General features: G+C 44.1%; 2 protein-coding genes across 2 annotated transcripts; both read left to right on the top strand.

Annotated features, from left to right (window-relative positions):
* The first annotated feature begins 7,552 nt into the window (after positions 1 to 7,552).
* On the top strand, positions 7,553 to 8,515 carry LOC136644271 (olfactory receptor 9G19-like). The gene has a single exon (XM_066619990.1). The coding sequence runs from the start codon at positions 7,553 to 7,555 to the stop codon at positions 8,513 to 8,515; it is 963 nt and encodes a 320-aa protein (XP_066476087.1).
* Positions 8,516 to 21,375: 12,860 nt separating this feature from the next.
* LOC136644268 (olfactory receptor 9G4-like) lies at positions 21,376 to 22,311 on the top strand. The gene has a single exon (XM_066619975.1). The coding sequence runs from the start codon at positions 21,376 to 21,378 to the stop codon at positions 22,309 to 22,311; it is 936 nt and encodes a 311-aa protein (XP_066476072.1).
* Positions 22,312 to 24,518: the final 2,207 nt, after the last annotated feature.

The following is a 24,518-nucleotide window of genomic DNA, read 5'->3' as shown; positions in this document are numbered from 1 at the left end:
TGTGAATTCTGGAAAGAAATGTCAGCATTGGCCCCAACTAGATGAAGGGCAAGGTTAATGGTCCTTATTAAGCAAATCCATTTGGCAGTTGTAATTGGGGACACATCATCTGACATTTGTTCAAATGTCAGATGATGTGTCCCCTGTTACAACTGCGAAACTGATACATAAACACTTTCCCCTTCATGTCCCATAACAGAGATATGCTTTACCCATATGGCTATTATCAAACCTACAGTTGCTGTTGTTTTCAGAAAAGATGTCATATCGAAGGATAATCACAACTCAGGTGCCCTCACTGGAGGTGCAAGTGTTTGTTTACCTGCAAAACGAACAGCCCAAGGGATGGTAGATGTTTGCTGCTTTTTAAAATCTGAAATATCCCAGGAGAGGAGGAGGATTTCAGCAGGCTAAGATTAATATTCCCACCTCAAATCAGCAAATGGAAGGACTTGGGCTAATTGCTCACACAGGGAGGTGACTGAGACATTTCAGCTTCAAAGAACTTTGTGGTCACCTTAGATCAAAAGCACTCCAGTATAAAATAGTTTAGAAACCTGCACAAGTGGGGTTTCCAGGAAATTAGAGTTTGCTTCTAAAGGTAAGACCAGTTGCTCTGGGCTTAGATTATGGAGACTCCTTGGTTGGTTTAGGATGCCCTTTGTAGGACTTACTTAAAATACTTAGCCTTAAAAAAAATAATAAAAACCAGAAAAGTTAATGAATCTGGAACGTAACTCTGGTTTGGACAGAATGAAGGAAGAAACCATAGCCAAAGATCTGAGAAGGAGAAACCTAAGAGCCCTGTGAAAACACCTTTTAACATATCTGAGGAACTGTTCTAAATAAAATGAAGAGAAGGAAATTCTTATCACCTCTGGTAAGAGTGGGTTCTTGAAAGGCCAGCAATGTTGATTGAAGCTGAATAAGGCAACCACCTGACAAGATATAACTCTTAGGAAGAACATTCAGAATGTGTTCTATGAGGAACGAATGGCCAGCAACATTAAGGGGAATAATAAAAGCTTCTTCAAATATGTTAGAAGCAGGAAACCCGCCAGAGAAGCAGTTGGCTCTCTGGATGGTGAGGGAGGGAAAGGGGAGATAAAGGGAGACTTAGAGATGGCAGAGAAATTAAATGAGTTCTTTGCATCTGTCTTCATGGCAGAAGACCTCAGGCAGATACCGCTGCCCGAACAGCCCCTCCTGACCGAGGAGTTAAGTCAGATAGAGGTTAAAAGAGAAGATGTTTCAGACCTCATTGATAAATTAAAGATCAATAAGTCACCGGGCCCTGATGGCATCCACCCAAGAGTTATTAAGGAATTGAAGAATGAAGTTGCAGATCTCTTGACTAAGGTATGTAACTTGTCCCTCAAAACGGCCATGGTGCCAGAAGATTGGAGGATAGCAAATGTCACGCCTATTTTTAAAAAGGGAAAGAGGGGGGACCCGGGAAACTATAGGCCGGTCAGCCTAACATCCATACTGGGTAAGATGGTGGAATGTCTCATCAAAGATAGGATCTCAAAACACATAGACGAACAGGCCTTGCTGAGGGAGAGTCAGCATGGCTTCTGTAAGGGTAAGTCTTGCCTCACAAACCTTTTAGAATTCTTTGAAAAGGTCAACAGGCATGTGGATGCGGGAGAACCCATGGACATTATATATCTAGACTTTCAGAAGGCGTTTGACACAGTCCCTCACCAAAGGCTACTGAAAAAACTCCACAGTCAGGGAATTAGAGGACAGGTCCTCTCATGGATTGAGAACTGGTTGGAGGCCAGGAAGCAGAGAGTGGGTGTCAATGGGCAATGTTCACAATGGAGAGAGGTGAAAAGCGGTGTGCCCCAAGGATCTGTCCTGGGACCGGTGCTTTTCAACCTCTTCATAAATGACCTGGAGACAGGGTTGAGCAGTGAAGTGGCTAAGTTTGCAGACGACACCAAACTTTTCCGAGTGGTAAAGACCAGAAGTGATTGTGAGGAGCTCCAGAAGGATCTCTCCAGACTGGCAGAATGGGCAGCAAAATGGCAGATGCGCTTCAATGTCAGTAAGTGTAAAGTCATGCACATTGGGGCAAAAAATCAAAACTTTAGATATAGGCTGATGGGTTCTGAGCTGTCTGTGACAGATCAGGAGAGAGATCTTGGGGTAGTGGTGGACAGGTCGATGAAAGTGTCGACCCAATGTGCGGCGGCAGTGAAGAAGGCCAATTCTATGCTTGGGATCATTAGGAAGGGTATTGAGAACAAAACGGCTAGTATTATAATGCCGTTGTACAAATCGATGGTAAGGCCACACCTGGAGTATTGTGTCCAGTTCTGGTCGCCGCATCTCAAAAAAGACATAGTGGAAATGGAAAAGGTGCAAAAGAGAGCGACTAAGATGATTACGGGGCTGGGGCACCTTCCTTATGAGGAAAGGCTACGGCGTTTGGGCCTCTTCAGCCTAGAAAAGAGACGCCTGAGGGGGGACATGATTGAGACATACAAAATTATGCAGGGGATGGACAGAGGGGATAGGGAGATGCTCTTTACACTCTCACATAATACCAGAACCAGGGGACATCCACTAAAATTGAGTGTTGGGCAGGTTAGAACAGACAAAAGAAAATATTTCTTTACTCAGAGTGTGGTCGGTCTGTGGAACTCCTTGCCACAGGATGTGGTGCTGGCGTCTAGCCTAGACACCTTTAAAAGGGGATTGGACAAGTTTCTGGAGGAAAAATCCATTATGGGGTACAAGCCATGATGTGTATGCGCAACCTCCTGATTTTAGAAATGGGTTATGTCAGAATGCCAGATGTAGGGGAGGGCACCAGGATGAGGTCTCTTGTTATCTGGTGTGCTCCCTGGGGCATTTGGTGGGCCGCTGTGAGATACAGGAAGCAGGACTAGATGGGCCTATGGCCTGATCCAGTGGGGCTGTTCTTATGTTTATATGAAATTAGAGAGTACTCAGGAACTGTTCTACTATTAGCAGAACTGGTAAAAGGTTTAGAGGCAAATGGTCCCCTAATTGGGAACTCTTTTGGGCTGTTACGTGAATTTGTTACACAGCTGCAATGCTGTCCCAAGGTAAAGGAACAAATGTTCCCTTCCCTTGTGGAGGCCTCTGCGCCTGCCCCCCATCTCAGGTTGCCGTGCATGCCCTATTGGCGTGGCTGCATCAGTGCTAGAAAGTTGGATAGGATTTGGCCCTTAATTATTTGAATATTTCTAAGAGCAAGAGTAACTCCATTTTGAAAAGTGTCAGCCACATTGGGGCACAATCCTAACCCCTCATGTCAGTGCTTTCCAGCACTGGCATAGCAGTGCCAATGGGACATGTGCTGCATCCTGCAGTTTGGTGTCACTCATGGAGGCCTCCACAAAGTAAGGGAATGCTTGTTCCCTTACCTCAGAGCTGCATTGCCTTTATGTCAGTGCTGGAAAGCACTGACATAAGGGGTTAGGATTGCGCCTAGGTTATGCAACACCTGCAGATGACATAATTGAGCTGAGACCAGCTGAGACTGCCCTGAGGCAAACATCTGGGCTAATTGATGTAATGCCCATTTATAAGAGCAAAGGAGGTAGAGCTGTTTAGGCTTTATAAGGAATGTGCAAGCATTGGAAGGGGGGCTTCTCTGTTAATACTTTGTAACTTATTCTCTGTGCACAAGTTCAAAAAGTGACTTTGAGAACTTGCTGGCATTGATCTGAGTGACTAGCAGTTAGACAATGAACTCAAGGCAGCCCTGTTCACTTTCCATTCCCCCTTTTGCAAGTTTCTGCTTCTCATTTTTCCTGGAAGCATTCTGCCATGTCCTGCTATGACAATTCAGTGTGTTACTGTGTGGTTTTATCTGCGAAACCACAATGAGGCAGTCACACACAACCCCTTTCTTGGGCTTCAAGCAGCTTGCACTTTTGCTGAAAGGGTAAGAAAACAGAAGCATAACTAGGCACAGGACCATAACTTTATAGCCGTAGGCCAGTGGTTCCCAAACTTTTTTGACTGGCAACTCCCTTGACGTACTGGATCATTTGCCGCAGCTCCCCATTAGGGCTACAATCCTATACATTGTATAGGGCAGCAGGTTTCTTGTGACGATTCCACAGCTCCCCTAACTGGTTTCCACGTCTCCCTGGAGAGCTACAGCTCACAGTTTAGGAACTACTGGCTGTAGGCTGATTTAGTGTATATTGCAGGGGTGACCAAACTTGCTTAATATAAGAGCCACATACGATAAACTTCAGATGTCCGAGAACTGCAAGAGAGATGTTTGAGAGCCGCAATATTTAAGAAGCATAGGCAGCCCAATCCTAATCTACCCTGGAGCAGGCAGGCCAGCAACCCTGCTCTGTATCCAAGGCAGGGTTGGGGCTGAAAGCAGCTCAGCCTGGGGCAAGGAGAATTGCTTTCTCTTACCCAGGATAAAGTGGCAGCAGACCCAATGGGGCTACTTGGATCTGCCACCTAAAGAGGTAGTGCAGATTCGAACAGCCTGGAGCCGCCCTGGGCTGCCTGGGAACAGGGACAGGATCCTGCATAAATGCCAGATCCTGGCCCTGCCCCCCTCATCCACTGCCTGCTCATGGACCCATCTGCCACTTGCTCTCCCCCCACCCCGAAATGCCTCCTTTCTGCTCTCCCAATGCACATCCCCAGGCCCCCACACCAGCCTAACTCAGCTGGTGTGGGCTTTTCAACTGGCCAAGCTGGACTCATGCCAGCCTCCCCCCTCCAGAGACAATGCAAATGTGCTTTACGGTACTTTCACGACCGTCATGGACCAGCGCAAGGGACTTGCACTGACTCATCCTCCCCTATATTGTGCCCTTAAATTCTTAAATATCTTTATTCACCATGAACATTAAACATACGTTTTAATTCAGAGGACTCTCAGTTTACACCTGATAAATAATTATAAAGCTTGAAAAAAATATATACCTTTTATATTAATTGTGATGCAAAAAGGAGCTCAGCCAACATGTTTCCACAAAGCGCACATTTATATGTCAAACAGCTGCATGTGTCTTGTGAGCCACAGTTTGGCTACCCCTGCTATATTGTGCAAAGGGAAGGGGGTGTATGTTTGTGTATGTTTAGCTGTGTTCAACTGGATATGCAGAGATTGTCAGCAATTGTAATGGGCACATCCATCTAATGGCCCTTTTCAGCATTGTCACCAGTGTTTACTATGGCATTCCTCTCGTCAGGGCAACCCAAGCTGAAGCAGTGCCTGAAGCAGCACTCTAATTTCCTACCACCCTCATTTTATTTACCACCCCCACCCATTTTTTTTTTTAAATTTTGCCCTACATCAACCTCCTCCTTGGTCACTGGCCATTTGAAACAGGTTGGGCAATTAGAGTGGAATGGGGCAGAGGGAAGTGGAGTACTGTGCCACCCCCTTCTTACCTTTGGCTCTGTCCAGCCTCTTCTTCAAACTCATAGGCTGGGTTGAGCATGCTGGCTGCAGAAGAGGACTCTGCTTCCATCACGCTCCAGCCAGCCTGTGTAATTGAATAAGTGGCAAGGTGGGAACCAGTAGGTAGTAGAGCTAAAGGTCAGGGGAATGGGGTGGTGGCAGCTCCAGCTCTGCCTTGTCCTTGTCCACCAGGTAAGGGAGGGAGAGTGATCTGTTTTGATTGTTCTTCCAGCAGGTAAAGTTCAGAATGGGATTGCTCTGCTTCCTTTTTTCCCCCAGCACTTCTGCTGCTGCTGTAATTGATTTACTTCTATGCAATCATAAATAGGCTTGCACTGTAAGAAACAAATCAGCAGCCAACCTGAACCAAACCAGAAAGGTATATCAATTTTTCACCAGATGCCTGACAAAGAGGAAATACAGAAAATGCCTATGATAAGGCTGAACAGGCAGCCCCTCGTAGAGGCATCCTTGGGGTAGGTGCCACCCAGTGCAACACATACCTGCAGAAGCCCAGCATTCCAGAAGTTCAGGGGTGATGTAATGACACAATCACGTTGCCCGTGACCTTCCAGGCTATTACATTGCTTTAAATCAGAAAGACCTGCCTCTGGGCTGCCTCCACTTCCAATCTTCAGCCCACTTTAAGCCCAGTCACTTTGTGTTCTTGCCAGCAAGCAGCAAAAACAATTTTTGGCAGAAGCATGAAGCGGCTGGGCCAGAGCTGGCAGATCACCAAATAGAGATTCAGATGGTGCGATGTCACCCCTCCTGAGAGTAACACCTGGTGTGGCCCACACCACTTACACTCCTGTAGTGAAGCCCCTGGCAGGAAATTCCACAAGGTGAGTGTCACAACAGAGAAGGCCCTTCCATATATTACCACCAAACATGCTTCCATAAATAACTGCAGGTGGGCAATTTCAGTTCTACTCATAGTTTGAGATCAGGAGATGTTTTTTGACCATCACAGAGGTGAACTGTGAAAGGCTCCCTCCCCCAGCTGTGACAGCAGATAGTGTCCTTAGGGCCAAACTAAATTGAAAGCCAATGAAAGGTTGTTTCCTCCCCCCCCCCCCAACAAAGAACAGCATGTGGGGAAGGGGGAAGCTGTGATCAGGATCAAAACATCTGGTACACAGCAGATCATGGCTGAAGCAGGTATAAAGTATGTAAGCTCCCCTACCTACACCTCAGGTTCATTACAGTTCACAGTCTACCTCTTGCCTTTCTTTAAACAATAGCAACAACTAACCCCCTCCACATCTAATGACAGTGCACAATTTGGAGAGCATCTAGTTGGACCCTGTGTTTCTAAACTAACAGTCTAATTCTATGTATGTCTACTCAGAATTAATCTCTACAGCGCACAGTGGGACTTACTCCTAGGTAAATGTGTATTGGATGGCTACCTAAGCTTGTTAAATTTATGATGAGCTAAATGTATTTGTACATGTGCCTTAGGAATGCCTCAGGAGTCAGGCAGAAAATGTTACTCTCTTTTATATAGCAACATATGAACTGACATTCAAACTGACATTGAAGGACTGACTAATTCAGATGGAATTGGCTTACAGATTCAATTTAAAATACACCATTTCAAATTACATGCAAAATATAATTGAACATTCAGAATTAATATTTCAAATACAGAATAAAAATAAAAACAGGAGGCTAATACGTGAATATCAGTGACACCCCTGTACCATCTAAATAAAACAAGCTATTCATGCCATGATTTCACATGTTATTCAAATCATAGATCAATCAATCCTCATCAACATAGTCAAAATTTACCCTGCCCTGACAGCTTGTTTATAGGGTCTTTAGGGAGCATCCACAGCTTATGATTGCACAGTGAGCATGAGCAAAAGCAGTCTTCTTCATACCACACCCCCCCCAGCAGCCCACCAAAAAGTTTCAGTGCACCCTGGGTGGCAGTATGAGATGTGGTGCAAAGGGAGGATGCAGCGACAGATGGTAAATACAATGCAGTCTGCTCTTTGACATGCTTCTGCTTGCATATTGCCATCTAGCGTTAGATGAAATATACACTGATGAAATATACACTGAAATTAGCAGCAATCCTCCAATTTCTATTTCCTTTATCAACAGATGATGCCTATAGAAACAATGGAAATGGAAGGCAACTATACACGAGTTACTGATTTCGTCTTGGTGGGTTTTACAGCAGATCCACTGCTCCGCATGGTCATCTTTGTGCTGTTTCTGGCTTCCTACACTCTAACACTGACTGGAAACATCAGCCTCATGACACTGATCTACCTGGATTCTCAGTTGCACACACCCATGTACTTCTTTGTGGGCAACCTTTCCTTCCTGGATGTCTGGTACTCCTCAGTCTACACTCCACGGATCTTGTCTGACTGTGTATCTAAAAACAATGGCATGTCCCTTGCAGGCTGCGAAGCTCAGTTCTTCTTCTCAGCTGGGTTGGCCCATACTGAGTGTTTCCTGCTGGCCACCATGGCCTATGACCGCTACGTGGCCATCTGCAACCCACTACTCTATGCCACTGCCATGCCCAGGAAGCTCTGCATTCAGCTGGTTGTTGGATGTTATGTAGCTGGCTTTGCCAATTCCATTGTACATACAGGCAACACCTTCCGATTACGTTTCTGTGGGAACAATGTTATCGACCATTACTTTTGTGATATACCACCACTCCTGAAAATGGCATGTGATGGTACTCAGGTCTATGAACTCATCTTGACTGTGGTCACTGTTTGTAACATGGTGGCAATCATTGTTCTCATCCTGGGCTCCTACACTGGCATTATCATAGCCATCATACGCATCCGCTCAACCGCTGGGAGGCAGAAGGCTTTTTCCACTTGCTCTGCCCATCTAGTCTCTGTCTTTCTCTTCTATGGTTCCATCCTCTTGATGTATTCTCGACCCAGCTCCCTGCATACGCCAGACTGGGACAAGCTGAATTCTTTGTTCTACACAGTTGTCAATCCCATGGTCAATCCCCTGATTTACAGCTTGCGCAACAAAGATGTGAAAGCAGTCTTCAAGAAAGTTCTGAGGAAATGTGAGGTTACTCAAGTGAATGGCTATCATGCTGCGTAACAATGTCATCATAATACAAATATACAAATGAAGCACCACTCTCTCCTGTCCTCATTCCATCATAAAGTACAGCACACTAGGAATATAAATGGATGATAACACCCATCTTGTGTGGTCAATACACAGTCCTCCCATGGACACTTTCTCTTCTGATTCTCATACTATTCTTTCCCAGCAGTATCTGTCACTTGAAATATACAACAAGAGAAATAGCATGTTGGGGAAAAAGTAGAGAAAATGATAAAGTTTCAAAAGCAGTGTAATCAAGAAATAAGAGAGTAGTTGAGATGTAGGATTACCAAGTACCATTTTCCCTATTTAATGCCACAGGGGTGGGAGAAGCCACACACTTGGCAAATCTTTCCTTTGGATGAGACTCTTAAGGATACAGGAAGCTCTCATAGTCTGAACTGACAATCAAGGTGTATGGTTCTTTCTTGGTCAACAGCTATGTGCAAACATTCTCTCTGAGCTCTCAAGGGTTTAGAAAGAGAACAGCTGCACCACTTTCTTCTCTGGTGCTTTAAGAACAGTAGAGAGAATGTGCATCTGTCCATAACATTGTTGGGTGGCATAGTCATGATCTTTCTATTAAGCTACTCTGTGATGGTCTTATGGGGGAGGGGAGCTGTAGACCAGAGGCATAGTTAGGTCATTTATTACCCAGGGCCCATACATTTTTTATAGCTTCCCCCTTATACAACAAAATTATTTCCAGTAATAGTCATGACATGAAATGAATAATAATGATGGACAGAAAATAAACACAGTGAACAGCTTTTCACAAGCAGGGGATGAAAATCAGTACCCTCTTCTACTATTGCTCCCCTGCTCCCCTCAGTGACATATTGCCCTCACATTTGGAGGATCAGTGTAGCCATCATGATTAATAACCACTGATAGTTCACCATGGTTAGAATTCACTTTTAAAGCCATCTAAGCCAGTGACCAACAACAGTCAAACATCTCACCACCCACATTAAATTCCAGCCCCCTCCTCCTATTCAAGAAACTGTAGGAACTCAACTGCTTTACATAACAACTGCCTTATGTGACCCTAAAGACTCTGCATATGAACAAAACCCATGGGAACATTTTTTTCGGCGATGATTTTAAACTTTACATAGTTAGATGTTCACAGATTTATTTTAACCCCCTTATCATATTTCCAAGCCCTATTCCCACCACTTAATAACCCCCAATAGTAATCCTTCTACCCATTGCACCCTATTCATCTCCCAACATAAAAAATGTTACTCCACCAAATTAACCCCCCACATATCCCCCCTCTCCATGATTCTGTTGGGATCTGGTAAACGCAGACAGCTTACTCCCACTGCCCAAGGTCTCAGAGCTTGGCACAGTTCCCAGGGAGTGTGTGCAGCAGCCTTGCTGGAAAATTTGCTTCGAGGACAGAAACACAGCACAGACAGTAGGGTCCTTCACCAAACGTGTATTTACATCAGATACAGTGCAGTTCAGTACAGGCATTCAGCGTTGGTCCCATGCAGGGAACCCAGAGCTACTCACTACCACAATGTTTAGAGCACAGAGACAAAGCTTTAAAATAGTCTTTGCCCTTAAAGTGTAACCAACATATATGGAGACATGGTAGCCATGAGAAGTAAGTTTTAACTGCCTGATTTTATTAAAGGTCTGACTAAAGCAAGGCCATCCTAATCAGGAAGAGTCTGAGGGAGATGTATGTCAAGAAATAGGTCTGAAGTTCTGTCAAATAGTCAATGCCAGGTCAGTCCTGAATAAAATAATGTTATAGCACACCCTACTGGTTCTTGAAAACTTTGTAATTCAATATGTTTAGTTGTTTAATTTTACCTTCTATGGAAACTGTAACCTGAAACAAGCTATCAAGTGTCTCCAAAGTTATCTATAGCCTATTAAGCGTCAGCCCCATCTATGATGTCAAACTATTGTATAAAAAGTGTCCCACTCATTTGAAGAGTGCCTTTTTCTGAATTTGAGCTGAGTCTCCCAGAGGCCACAGGCATGCCTTGCTGAAACAATAAACAGCCTTCATAGCCTTCCACCTCTCAGTGTCTTGCTTATTTGGTCTCAGCGGCACTGGACAGACCCACCCCATCTACCAACTGGCACTGTCCTTCTGGGCAGGGTACGACACCTTTATTATATTATTCATAAATACCTAGGTTTCCACAATTTTGGCCATGTGATGCCACCCCCGCAAAGGTGTCACCCAGTGCAGACCATCTCCCTGCCCTTTAGCTAAGCCACTGCGGTAGACCACCGTTTCCAGAAGGCTCCAAGTTCAATCCTTGTCATTCTTAGAGAAATACCCCCTGAAATCTGGGAGAGCTACTGCCATTCCCAGCAGAAATACTGAGCATGATGGGTGCATGAATGGTCTGATTCAGTTTAAACTGCCATCATACATAAGTGATATCAAGCTTAACTTTGGGCAGTAGATTCCAGAAATCACACCATTTTACCAGCTCCACTTTTGTGTAATGAAAAAAACCGGGATTTTTCCATGTTTCCACTTTGGTATTCTTGCTTCCACTACCTTAAATAGCATCACAGGCTGTGGTACTGAGGCAAGGTCATGAAAGCAAGCCATTATGCTATATTAGTTTAAAACAAATCATTTATGCAAGTGCTTAAAAGTTAAACAGAGCAAATGCTTAGCAGCTTAATAGGGAAAATGTATACATGCTTAAAACTGAATAGAGCAAGTGTTTAGCAGTTTACTTAAAACATATAAAAATCCATTTTGCTCTCTGTCTGAAACTTCAGGCAGACAGCTTTTGCTGAAGTTGCAGGAGACATGTTTGCTAAATTGGCAGAGTGCCAGAAGCTCCTGGCCAACTGCCTGGCAAGAGATAGCAAACAATGGACACTTTGACAGCAGAGGTTGTTGGAAAGCCAACTTGAGCTGGAAATTCCCTGTTTGCTTCTGAACAGAGAACTCATGGCAAGGAGAGAATCTGCAGATTTAAACCTATTATTCTGTTAGAGTTCCTGTTTAAACCAAAAAGACCAGTGTTATGAACACTAAAAAACTATTTAGAACCAGAGCATCATAGAAGTGCCAAATAAATTACTATGTTAGCATGCTTGCAAATATTCTTCACTGCCTTAATAAAGAATGTCTTTAAAATACAATTAACATGTAAGGATATAGCTTTAAAGTGAATTTTAGCTGTTAGAATGTTTTGATTAAAGCATAAATACACAGAATAGTAGAAGCCATTAAATTAAAAATGCTTAAGCCACAAATGTGATTCAAAATGCAGCCTTAGCAGAAGCCATTCCAGCTCTCATCAGTCTCACAGACTCTGGAATGTGGGACCCTGTATCTCTGTAAGAGCTTGAAGAACTCCAAGGCTTGCAGAATTTGTTGCATCTCAGAGAGACTTGGCTGCAGCATACGGGCAGAATTAGAACAAGGGAGTAGAATCCCAGACAGAGTTTGGTTACAATAAGCAGGCAAAAAGCAAGTGCACTTGCAACATTAGAGATGAGCAATGTTATCTGTTGGCACCAGAAGCGGGAAAACTGAAAAGTTATACACAAGTTTGCAACATTTTAGTGGAGGCACTAGCAACTTGTAGTAGAGAAGTGGACAGCTTATCTTGTTTGGCAGATGGAAATAGGATTTTCTAACAGCGATACAGACACTGCAAACACCAGCCAGCCAGAAACAGATAAGTAAAAGCATCTATGGGAAAGGCCCCTGATTAAGCCAAAACATCATGAAAGCAACTGTCTGAGCTACAACTGACACAGAGGGAAATGTGATTTGTTTAAAAGTAAATAAGAGTTCTAAAAGAGAATCCTTTTGTACAACAAGAGTTTAGTTTGTCCTGTATTAAATAAATGAAATTACATCACTATACAGATCACATATAGAGAATCACAACATGGAATAGAGGCAAGTCAAAGGGCTTACACAAGGGTTGGCACAGAGCCCCATGGTGTCTGGGAAGAACAAAGAAAGGAATGTAAGGAGATAGCACTGGTGACTCTTGCCAAGGTCAAACAAGTTAAGAGTGCCAAAAGATAAGTGCAAAAGACATACCAAAGGCCAGTTCTGAATATAATTGAGTAAAGAGTGCCACCTACTGGTTTCTGGAATCTTTAAATTATATATGAGTCAATATACAGTGATGCCTCGCAAGACGAAATTAATTCGTTCCGCGAGTCGTTTCGTATTGCAAAAATTTCGTCTTGCAAAGCGCGGTTTCCCATAGGAATGCATTGAAATATAATTAATGTGTTCCTATGGGCAAAAAAAAGTCAGAACAAAGTCAAATTTGGTTTACAAAGTGTTTATTAAGTGCTCTTTAAAGGCATACATACTGTACAGAGGATTTCAAAAATTTCAAGCACAAAACTTCAATGCATCCTGGGTATTAACGGTTGTGCGATTTAAAACAAACCAAAACAAACAAACAAAATGCAAAAAAATTCGTCTTGCGAAGCACGGCCATAGAAAAATTTGTCTTGCAAGTCACCAAAAAAAATCGCAAAACGCTTTCGTCTTGCGAGTTTTTAGTTGCGCAAGGCATTCATCTTGCGAGGCATCACTGTATATTTTTGCCATATTTGAAACCTGTAATTTGAAGCCAACCAATCAAAAGCTTGTAAAGATATCTCTAGCCAACCCTGAGAAAGCCCCATCTCTGATGTCAGACCCCAGCCAATGAGAGGTGCACAACACCTCAAACAAAGAAGCCAAAATGAAATATAAGCAAGAGGTTTGGACTGGGAAAATTGCTCTCTTCGCTTTGGACAAGGAGTCCCTGAGAAGCCCGTTGCTGGCAATGAAATAAAGCTTGCAGATGATCACCACTCTTGACTACTGAGTTTGCTTTTGACCTTGCAACATTTCCACTATCCACCTATGACAGAAGCAAATCCACTTGCCACTGAATTTGGAGAAGTCAACAACACTGTGGCAGTAGAGAGAAACCACACACATTTCCTTCTGGCCTCTCCAGATTGGCTTATAGATGCGAACTGAAAATATATCTCCATCACACAGGTACCAAGAGAGATAGAAGTAGCAAACACAAAACAATCTCATTGGTTTCATTCTTAGATCTGTTCACAGAGGAGAACTTTCTTCATGTGCATAGACCATAGATTCAGGAGTGCAAATCCAGACTCTGCCATCAAGGGTTGAAGATAATGGTCAATAGTCCTTGCTAAAGAAATTCATTTGGCAGCCATAATTACTGACACACGGTTTGGAAATGGAACAAATGTGCATGCACAGAATTTCCCCTTTGTATCCCATTTCAGAAATCACATTTACCCAATCTGGCTAAAACCTAATTTACAGTTGTAGCTGACTAGAGGAAAAGAGTCATAAAAAGGGATGATCACAACTTAGGGCCTTATCCGATCCACTTTTCATCACTGATGCAATGTCAATGCAGCACTAAGGTAAGGGAACAAATTGTGTCCCCACCCCTCACAGAATGCAGTGCATACCCCGTTGGCATGGCTGCATTGATGCTGGGAAGTTGGATAGGATCGGGCCCTTAGGTGCCTTCAAGATACAACTTTGGGGGGGGGAGTAACTATTTACATTCAGAACTCACAATCCCGGAGGAGGAGGAGCCAACAGTGGATGAACAGACATGTCCCCAGGAGCTCCTGGGAGACAGTTTGTTTTCCCCAAAATACTGCAGGTTTGAAGAGGACCTGAAGATCTTTGTTAGGAGAGACAAGATCTTCATCAGTGCAGGTATCTGGGAAATGGAAAGCCTGACTGGAGGGGGAGGGCTTTCTTCTCAGAAGAATCTAACCATTTGTGACAGTATTGGGGGAGGTGCAGTGATCTGCAATCAAGCTGCTGTCTCCCTGCTGAGATGCCATATGGAGAAAGAAAAAAAAGAGTGAAGTGTAAAGTTTAAGCTGGAAATTTAAGATAAGCAAGTGTTAATATTGTCCCTGGCTCTGATTGACTGATTTGGCTAAAAGCCCTAGATATACTGGAGGCGTTAACAAGAGACTTTTTAAGGAGGTTGAAAGTGCTCTTTTTCTCTGTTGTGGATAAATTGGTGGTGGATTATGATTACAACTATAACTTGGGTGTGAACTAAAATCCAGAATTATTCTTGGACATAATTGGATATAAATATAATTCTCATTAGATTTGAAAGAGCTTTGTTTTCTCTGCACCAGAGATGGTGAGACTGTTTTCTTTCGTTTTGTTTTTCTCTCTGTTAACCGCACTGGACTGTTATCTGCAAGAGGTATGTAAGGAATGCGGATGGCACAGTAGTAATGACGTGGTGGAAGTGAGGAGAATAATATGTTGTGGACATCTAGTGGACTAGAGAGAAATTGCAAAATGGACTCTGTTCCAGAAATGTGGATACAGAATATCTTGATTAATATGGAGAGATTGCTTGTTATGGAGCAACAACAGCTGAATTGGTCCTCGCAGATTCAAGCCAGTCTGGAGACTCTTTCCCAACAGATAGATGTCTGTAAGGAACAATTGGAAGATGTGAAGAAACAAGCAGAAGATAAACAAGGGAGTGAAAAAGCGGACAAGGAGGAAAATCAACAGGATGATGAACAGGACGAAGAAGAGGCACTGATGGAGATCAAGAAAGATAAGATGGACAGAGTAACAGGAGTGCACAAATCACAAAATTTGTTGGAACAAGGAGAAAATATATCCCAGTTAACTGGAAGAATGAACACACCCTATATTAGAAAGTGTGGATTTATCAAATTCTGTTATAGAGAAATTATTAAAGATATTACAGGAGAAAAAATGGAAAGTAAAAAAGAAAAAGAACCCTGAGGGGTAATCTGAGGGTTAAAGAAAATTGGAGGATTTATTCAGCTAGTAACAATGGCCCAAATTTATTTGAAGAAAAAAAAAGAATGCGTATGAAATTGATAAATATGAATTAGAATGTATTTAAAAAATATATAGCTGGAAGAATTGTTTTATATGTGGTTATTATGTCAAAGAAAAAAAGTGTAATTAGATTGGAGAATTAGATTGGAGTTGAAATAGCTGAAGTGATAATTTTGGTAATTAGATTATTTTGTTTTAATATTAATGAGCAGGAGGTCTGGTCTAGAGGGTAGAGCCTCCGTCTGCCTGAAGATAACATCCACAAGGTCGCCAGTTCGAGGCCACTGGCACCGTGCGACCTTGAAGCAGCTGACAAGCTGAAGCCAAGCTATTCCATCTGCTCTGAGCGTGGGAGGATGTAGGCCAGAATGTGAAGCCAGATCGGAATGAAACACCTGAATGTAGTGGTTCTTGAAAGAAAGAACCTTCTTTCAAACTGTAAAAATCCCTATTTAATAAGGGATTTAAATAAAGCCTGCCTATGTAAACCGCCTTGAATAAAGTCTTGAATAAAGACCAAGAAAGGCGGTATATAAATACCTGTTGTTGTTGTTGTTGTTGTTGTTGTTAATGAGCAACTGAAGTTAGTTTACGCTTGGTAGAAAGTGAATATTTAGAAAATATAGTATAGGGCATTGGAGGAAATTTATATTATATAAATAAATGGATAAATCAATAAGAGGTAGAAATAGATGAGTACGTAGATTAGGAGATATAGTATGATTAATTAGTAATGGTATATGGTATTTAGCACTCCCAAATGTATGTTATATATTTGTATGTCTGTGTGTGTTAATAAATAAATAAATAAATAAATAAATAAGAACTCACAATCTCAAGGAGGGTGACATTTCCTTCAGTAAGAAATACCCTGGAGAGAAAAGAAAAAAACAACAACTTGATATTAATATTCCCATCCTAAATCAACAGGAGAAAAAAATCATTTTAATTGCTTGCTTAGGGAGTAGATTGCAGCACCCTGACTGTAGAGACACTTGTGATATCACTGTGATCACCTTAGCTCAAAAGAACCCCAAACCAGCATAAAACAGCTTGTAGACTCAACCCAATGGACTTAGCAGAAAAAAAGATTATGTTTCGTAAAGGTAAGATTGGTTGATATGAACTTCAACTACGGGAATGTTCCTGTGGCTCTAAAATTCCACTCTTGGATACCCTTTCCATTGTAGGGAAGCTCCAAGAGCCTAATACATACTGTAAAGTGAGACAAGTGTGTGTATACATGTTTATGAACTTGTGTGTGTGTGTGTGAAGTGCAGAAATTGTCAGCAATTGCAAGATAATTTTAATGTCCTCACTTGCAGCCGATGAAGGCTAGAATATATGTAGCGAGACCAGAGAATGTTCCCAGACATCTAAGAGTTGCCAGCATTATTTGCAGGGTTAACATCAGCATGGCACTACCCTTTTATTGTGAACATTCTCCACAGTGGTGCATTTTCTGCAAGCAACCGTTCTCATTCGAGCCAACTTGGAGCCCAATCCTCTTCTGCCCTCCTGGTTGCCGCAACTGTGCTGAAAATAAGCACACTAGATCCATTGAGGGTCAGTGGATCTGGAAGCTTTGGAGCAGAAAGGGGAATTATTTCTCCTTACCTCTCTATAAATCTCCTGATATGCAATGGGTCTCCTCAGACCTGCACCAGCTCTGTAGCTGGTGCAAGTTTGAGGAGAGAGAGGGGGTAGTGAGGTTTGAAAAAGTGGGGATAGGATCCAGCATGCACCACTGCTGCCAGGTTTGCCCCATCCCACTTCCTCCCTACCCGCTGTTCCCCCTCTTTCCCCTGCCCAATTTTGCCTCTTTCCCACTCTTTTTCTGCCCTGCCACAGGTGCATTGGGGTCCATCAGAAGTGGTGGAGTGCTGCCTCTTCCCGTGGCAGTGCTCTGAAAATGGCCACTGATGGAGCACTTGCGCACTCCATTGGCATCCATTTTACAGCAATAATTGTAAATGCTTCAGTGCAACAGCCCAATCAGCAATACAATTGGACTGACAGTCACGTGCATACGCACTGCATCCAGTTTTGCTTTGATTATCCAAAGTAATTCAACAAAGAGCTGCGAGAATGAACTGAAGGTCTGTTTCAAGGATAAGTTTGAAAGAGCTGGACCAGATCAGCTGAACAGAAAGGAGGCTAAGACATAATTCTGTTCTGCAAACATATTGGATGCTAGTATGAATGCTATCTCCAGGAATCAGCTGGGATGACAAGGTGCTTTAAACAGCCATCAAAGAAGTGGTGAGGTCTTCCTTGGGCAGTTGAGAAAGCGATGATGTTTTTTAGTTTCGAAACCTAGCAAGTTACATTTACAAGTTACAATTTCTTTGTCGGAAGCGTGGCAAACCTGATCGGGAGGGCTTTACACTGAAGGCATGAGAGTTGGAGACTTCCACCCAAATTTAGTTCACAGGTAAGTGCTCCAGATGGGAACCCTTGCGAGACTGCTGTACCTAGGAAGCATTTGGAGAGGTCCTGCCTAACTAAAGAAGGGGAAAGGACATTGGATCATAACCTCCAGGGCTTATGCTGCATATACACAAATGCGTGCAGTATGGGAAATAAACAGAATGAGCTACAGCTTCAGCAAGTGGAGGTATATGTCAAAAATGCATACACCTGCTCAGAAATCCAAAAAAATGGTCACGGTAGCCCCCTGGGGAGCATTTGGATAAACATTTGGGGAAAACAACAAATGTAACTTTGTGGTATGTGTCTACTATAGACCTCCAGGCCAAGAGGAGAATGTGGATAAGGGGTGCCCAAACCCCAGTCTTGGGGCCACTTGCAGCCTCAAAGACTCCCAATGTGGCCCTCAGGGAGCCCCCAGCCTCTGGCCTTCCAGAGATTTGCTGGAGCCCACACTGGCCCAATGCAACTGCTCTCAGCATGAGGGTGACTGTTCGACCTCTTGTATGAGCTGTGGGGTGAGGGCTTCCTCCACTGCTTGCTGTTTCACATCTGTAATGCAGTAGCAGCAGCAAAGGAAAGACCAGCCTTGCTTTGTGCAAGGCCTTTTATAGGCCTCCAGCTATTGCAAGACCTTCATTCATTCATATAAGTTCATCTTTAATATATTTATTTATGTAAATGTATGTAAATTTATTCACATTTGAAATGTAAATTAATTCTTTTTTCCCTGGCCCCCAACACAGTGTCAGAGAGATGATGTGGCCCTCCTGCCAAAAACTTTGGACACCCCGATGTGGTTGATGCTTTCTTGGAAAACCTTACAGACATTACAAGGAAACGTGAGGTAGTTGTAATGGGGACTTTAACTATCCTGATGTTTCTTGGGAGGCTAACCTGTTCGATTAAAGCAGGGAAGTGCAGCCCTGTAGAGGCTGAAATTTGAGGTATCCAAATTTATTTTGTAATAAATCTGGGTTTGTGTGTGTGTGTGTGTGTGTGTGTGTGTGTGTGTGTGTGTGTGTGTGCGCGCGCGCGCGCGCGCAAAGTTTATTTATTTATTACAGATACAGGTGAGGAAAATGGGTTAGATTTAGGGCTGGGACTGCACAGGTTACACATGAGGGTATTGGCCATAGATTACAACACGCATTGTTCCAAAAAAAGAAATCAACAACGACTGAAAAGAAAAATACTCATCAATACAAAAGTTATCATATTTGTCATTATTGTTAAAGTTATCATATTTGTCATTAATAAATCTGTTTTCTACAGTATACTTTGCTTAGTCAAGGTCTGGGCCCACTGGAAGCTTGGGCCCCAGGGATTTTGCCCACCTCTCCTTGGGCCTGACTGGGGATGGTGAAAACTTCGCAACAAAACTAAGTTGTTTCCTTTAAAAAAAAAGCAACAAATCCCCCTCCCTATTTGTCTTATTTGATCCCCAGCCCATTTATTTCAAAACAAATTGAACCCAAACCGAATTGGGTCCAAACTGAATGGATGCCATTCTGCTGGGGTTTCATTCGTTCCCAAAATAAATGTACAGGTGCAGCCTATTTATCCTATTTACTTTTTATCTGCGGATTTGTCTCAATGAGATAGGGGAATGCGATAGGGGTACTGAAAGTCACACACACCTTTGCCCTGTGCTGTCATCTCACTCCATTTCCAGGCAGCCCAAAACACTGCAAAAAGGCTCCTACTTGCCCAGGCAGGGAAATAGCACTGGAAGAGGTTCACCTTGCAAGGAACAGTAACATTCCTGGAGCTCCTGAGCCTGCAAAGAGGCTGGGGAGGGGGAGGGGGGGCCAGAAAACCTCTGTAGCCAGAAGGTGGAACTCACTCTCTCACTCACACACAGGGGCAGGTGTGGTAGCAGCAGAGGGGAATGGCTTTAAAAAACCCAGGGAGTGTTTGCCAAATTCCCCCCCCCCACGGTGCAGGCAATCACCGACACAAGCAACCCCCCCCCCCCACTGAGATGGTGCAGGGTATCACCAACACAAGCAAGCCTTCCCAGTTAGCAAAGTGTGCAATTTAGCCTGCAATTCTCGCCACACTTTCCTGGGAGTAAACCCCATTGACTGGAATGGGGCTTACTTCTGAGTAGGAACACATAGGGCTGGACTCTTAAAAGCTCAGTGGGACAGCTGGCAATGGGGAGGGCTGAGTACAGAGGGGAGAGGAATTGATAACAGCAGCCTTAGTTTCCTTCCAGCCAGAAGTGTCAGGCTGCAGTATATTTGCATAACTCTGGAATTTAGCACAATTCGTTTTTGTTAATCACGCCAAGTCAAGGAACTAATGTGGATAAATAGGCTGCACCTGTATACCTTTATTAAGCAGCAACATTCAAGACAGAATGCCATCCAGCGCCACCTTGTATCCATCACTGCATTAAAAAAAAAAAATCCTGTTGTTGTGCGAAAGAAACTTCCTGTACAGTTTCTTTAAAAATGGGGGGAGGACCAGATATAAGGTTATATACAGTATCTGCAGGTTAACTGAAATGTCACCACATTGATTGCTCTTCATTTTTATGTATGTTGATTCTGTTATAGAAAGGCTGAGCTTTTTTGCCAATTTATAAAGGACAAAAAGAAGGCATAATTAGCAGGTGATAGTATATGTTAATTTATATTAACGAGTGCATGAATGAATCCTTGATGGTATGGCTGACGTTATTAGGTCAGAAATAATGTTAACAAAGCAAATGGAGACTGACAGCCCAATCCTATCCACACTTTCCTGGGAGTAAGCCCCATTGACTCTAGTGGGACTTACTTCTGAGTAGACATGCATAGGATTGGGCTGTAATTCTCTAAAAAGAATTCCTCTTCTTACTGATAATGCTAGGCCATGTGTGATTTTCAGAAATGTTCCAACTACTAAGGGAATAAAGTTGTCAGTAATTTAGGGCCCAATCCTGACCAATATTCCAGTGCCAATGCAGCAGTGCCAACAGGGAGAAAGTCACAGAGGTCTTCTCAAGGTAAGGGAACAACTGCTCCCCTACCACCCAGGTGCATTGCAGTCACATCGACACTGGAAAGCTGGATAGGATTGGGCCCTCAGTCTCTACAAAAGACAGGAAATATGTGTAGCTGAAATTTGGACCTCACACAGATCCTTGGCAAAATAGCAGGTTTGTGGGGATGACTGAGGACTGGAAGAGGCCCAAAGAGTTAGGGAATCTAGAAAACAGAGATGAAGGAAGTATGCAGACTAGATAATGGACAGTGACACAGGGATCAAAGGAAAGGGCAGGTGAAAAGGAAAGACTGCTAGATTTCATCAAAAGGTCTGAGTTGCACAAAAGGCAAATTTAGAATTATCCCAGTTTTGGCTTTTACTGTTACATCATCATTATGACTCAGCAAACATAAGGAGCACTGACCAAAAAGCAGGGGTGATGGTGGAAGGAAGGGGGCCTGCATTTCATATATTGTTTGAACTTAAGTGCCTGCTCTTCAGTTGCTAGAACCAGCTGATCTTGCAAACCTGAAATGTTCCCACCATATTCTCTTCCTTGCATCAACAGATGATGCCTTTGAAAACATTGGAAATGGAAGGCAACCACACACTTGTGACTGACTTTGTCTTAGTGAGCTTCACAAGGGACCCACTCCTCCGCACAGTCTTCTTTGTGTTGTTTCTGGCTTCCTACACTCTAACACTGACTGGAAACATCGGCCTCATGGCACTGATCTACCTGGATCCCCGCTTGCACACACCCATGTACTTTTTTGTGGGCAACCTTTCCTTCCTGGATGTCTGGTACTCCTCAGTCTACACTCCACGGATCTTGTTTGATTGCATATCTAAGAGCAACGTCATATCACATGCTGGCTGCGCAGCCCAGTTCTTCTTCTCTGCTGGTTTTGCCTACAGTGAGTGCTTCCTGCTGGCTGCCATGGCCTATGACCGCTACGTGGCTGTCTGCAACCCACTACTCTATGCCACTGCCATGCCCAGGAAGCTCTGCATCCAGCTGGTTGTTGGCTCTTATGTTGCTGGCTTTGCCAATTCCATTGTACACACAGGCAACACTTTTCGATTACATTTCTGTGGGAACAATGTTATCGACCATTTTTTTTGTGATGCACCACCACTCATGAAAATGGCCTGTAATGGTACCCGTGTTTATGGACTCATTCTGGCCACTGTTGTGGGTTGCACTGTAGTCACAACCACTGTTCTTATTCTTGGCTCCTACACGGGCATAGTGGCAGCCATCATGCGCATCCACTCTGCTACTGGGAGGGGCAAAGCATTTTCCACATGTTCAGCCCATCTAGTCTCTGTCTCCCTCTTCTATGGTTCCCTACTCTTGATGTATTCCCGACCCAGCTCAATGCGCACACCAGACTGGGACAAAGCAAATGCTTTATTCTGCACACTTGTCAACCCTCTTGTCAACCCCATGATTTACAGCTTGCGCAACAAAGATGTGAAGGCAGCTTTCAAGAAAGTCCTGGGGAGATTCATAACCCACAAGTGATTTGTAATAATGTTGCAACTGCGCATATAATACAGAAATTAGAATGAAGCATCCTCCTCCTGGTGTCCTCTTTTATTATTCCAGCATATCCTGTAGCAGGGGGTTGCATTTCTCAAACTGTGGGTCATATCCCACTGTCTGGTCACAACCTGATGTGCAATGGATTGCAAACCCATTTGCGAGCCGTAACACAGTGCTCCCTGTAGCACTGCAATGCCTTTTTGGGAACCCCTGGAGGCCTCTTCTGAGTTTTGCCTGACCACCCACCCACTCCTTTGGCTTCCAAGGGCCACAGCTTTCCTTGTGGAAGTGATCGGAATTGACTTTCAGTTTGTAGACACAACTTCTGGTTTGACCAGAAGTTACTCCTGGTCACTTGCATGGGGTGTTCCGGGGCCCACAGAGACCAATGGAGTGATTCGTCGGCCTGGTGTGACTCGCGAGAGGCCTTAGGGGGTCCCAATAAGGCACTGCGGCACTACAGGGAGCATTGTGTCCTGACTCACTCTGCAGGATAAGGTGGGTTGCAGCTCTAAAATGTTTGGGCACTGGTGGCAAGCAGTACAAGGAGTCCGACCTGATGATCTCAGGCCCTATTGCAGAATATTGATGATCTTGTGTGCCTAAACTGGCAATGGGTCTCCTCCTGGGGGAGAGTAAGTGGGTGTGCTGGTAGCAACTGGATGGGATAACATTCAGCGCAAGTCACCCACGCGGGGTGCCACCCCGCCCACCTCAGTCATGCATCCATCCTCCCCCACTCTGTCCAGTTCCTCCCTTCCCCTAGCCCCATGCCGCCTACCCCACCAACCTACCTGGTTCAGCAGGCATTCTGTCTCCTGCTGCCAGAAATGAGACCTCTTCCACCCAGAGTAAGTGCACCCAATAGGTTCGTTCCAGATACTCAACTCTGGGATGAACCCTTTTTGTTGGGTATGGCAGTGAAGACATGCTACTGAGGTCTGGTGCTTTACAGGGAAGCTTGTGGGAAGCAGGTGTCCTCTGATCAAGACCACTCCAGGAGTCCAGCAGGATTGTCGAGGGGCACACCCCTATCCATATCAGTAGCATCAAAGGTACATGCCAGGAGACCCCAAGCTAGTCCCTGGATCACCCCAATCCAAGCCAGGTTGTACTCCATATAAGGTCATTCACATTTTAAATGACCCATCTGGCTGCATTTAAAGCACACGTTCTGTTGCAGGTGCTTCCCTTCAGACCCAGGAGTTACCTGGTGCCCTAAGCATTTGTGGCTGTTATTTTGAGGTGGCCACTCCTCTGTGTATTGGAATCCTGGAAGATCTGGCGAGGAGGTAGGATGTGGTGTCAGCAGTGGCCCCTTTAAGGGTTAAGGCCTGGGCACTCAGCAGAGAGTGTGCTGGGCAGCTGCAGCCACTTGAAGGCAAAAGGGCCCTCAGGCATAAAACCACCTGATAAAGCAAGATTTTGGTGTGGGTAGTAGAAGGAGGAAAGCCTGAGGAAGGGAGACTGAATGAATAGCTAATGGACTATTGGAACTGCTGATGGACTGATTCATGAATGGACTTTGGAGACTGCTGGAGACACTGAGATTGGTGTTTGGCTGCCACACCCAAGGCCTGCTGAGGACCAAAGTGGTGGGAGGAGCTCCTGGCAGGAGAGGGAGGAAGGAGTATCTCTGCAGGTTAAACAGGTGAGCTACCCTGGTGGTGGGGTCCAGCAGTGCTGCAAGGCAGAACTAGGGTCATTTTTGGGGAAAGAAGGGGTGCTAATTAGCTGAAAGTGGGCATAATTCTCTAAGTGAAGTCTGGACTAGGAATCTGGCAAAACATTCTGGCTAAGTAGACCACTATATATAAGGCACCACCTTGGCAACTGGTTGCTGGATGAAGGTCTGACAACACACAAGCCTGGACCTCAAGGCCACCCTGGCTTACTCCTAAGGACTCCCCTTCTCAGACCTTCCAGGGCTCCCCTCTAGAACCTTTCTTTTAATGCAGGCCCTCTAATGTCTCCACCATCAAGAAATTCTTGAAGAGCCAGGTGGCACTTCTTCAGTTGGTGAGGTGGTTTCTCATCACCCAGATGCAGGCTTTGGTTAGCATCACTTGGTACACTTGGTCCAAGACAACTATATCTGCAATTGTGGTTTCATCTTTGGTTTCAACCACCAAAGGGCAGCCTTGTGTATCTCTGCTACTATGACACAGGGTCATTGGCCTTACAGT

Source organism: Tiliqua scincoides, chromosome 1 (genome assembly GCF_035046505.1).
Source record: "Tiliqua scincoides isolate rTilSci1 chromosome 1, rTilSci1.hap2, whole genome shotgun sequence".
Classification (NCBI taxonomy): domain Eukaryota; kingdom Metazoa; phylum Chordata; class Lepidosauria; order Squamata; family Scincidae; genus Tiliqua; species Tiliqua scincoides.
The sequence above is the reverse complement of the archived record's forward strand: the minus strand, read 5'-3'. Positions and strand labels throughout refer to the sequence as shown.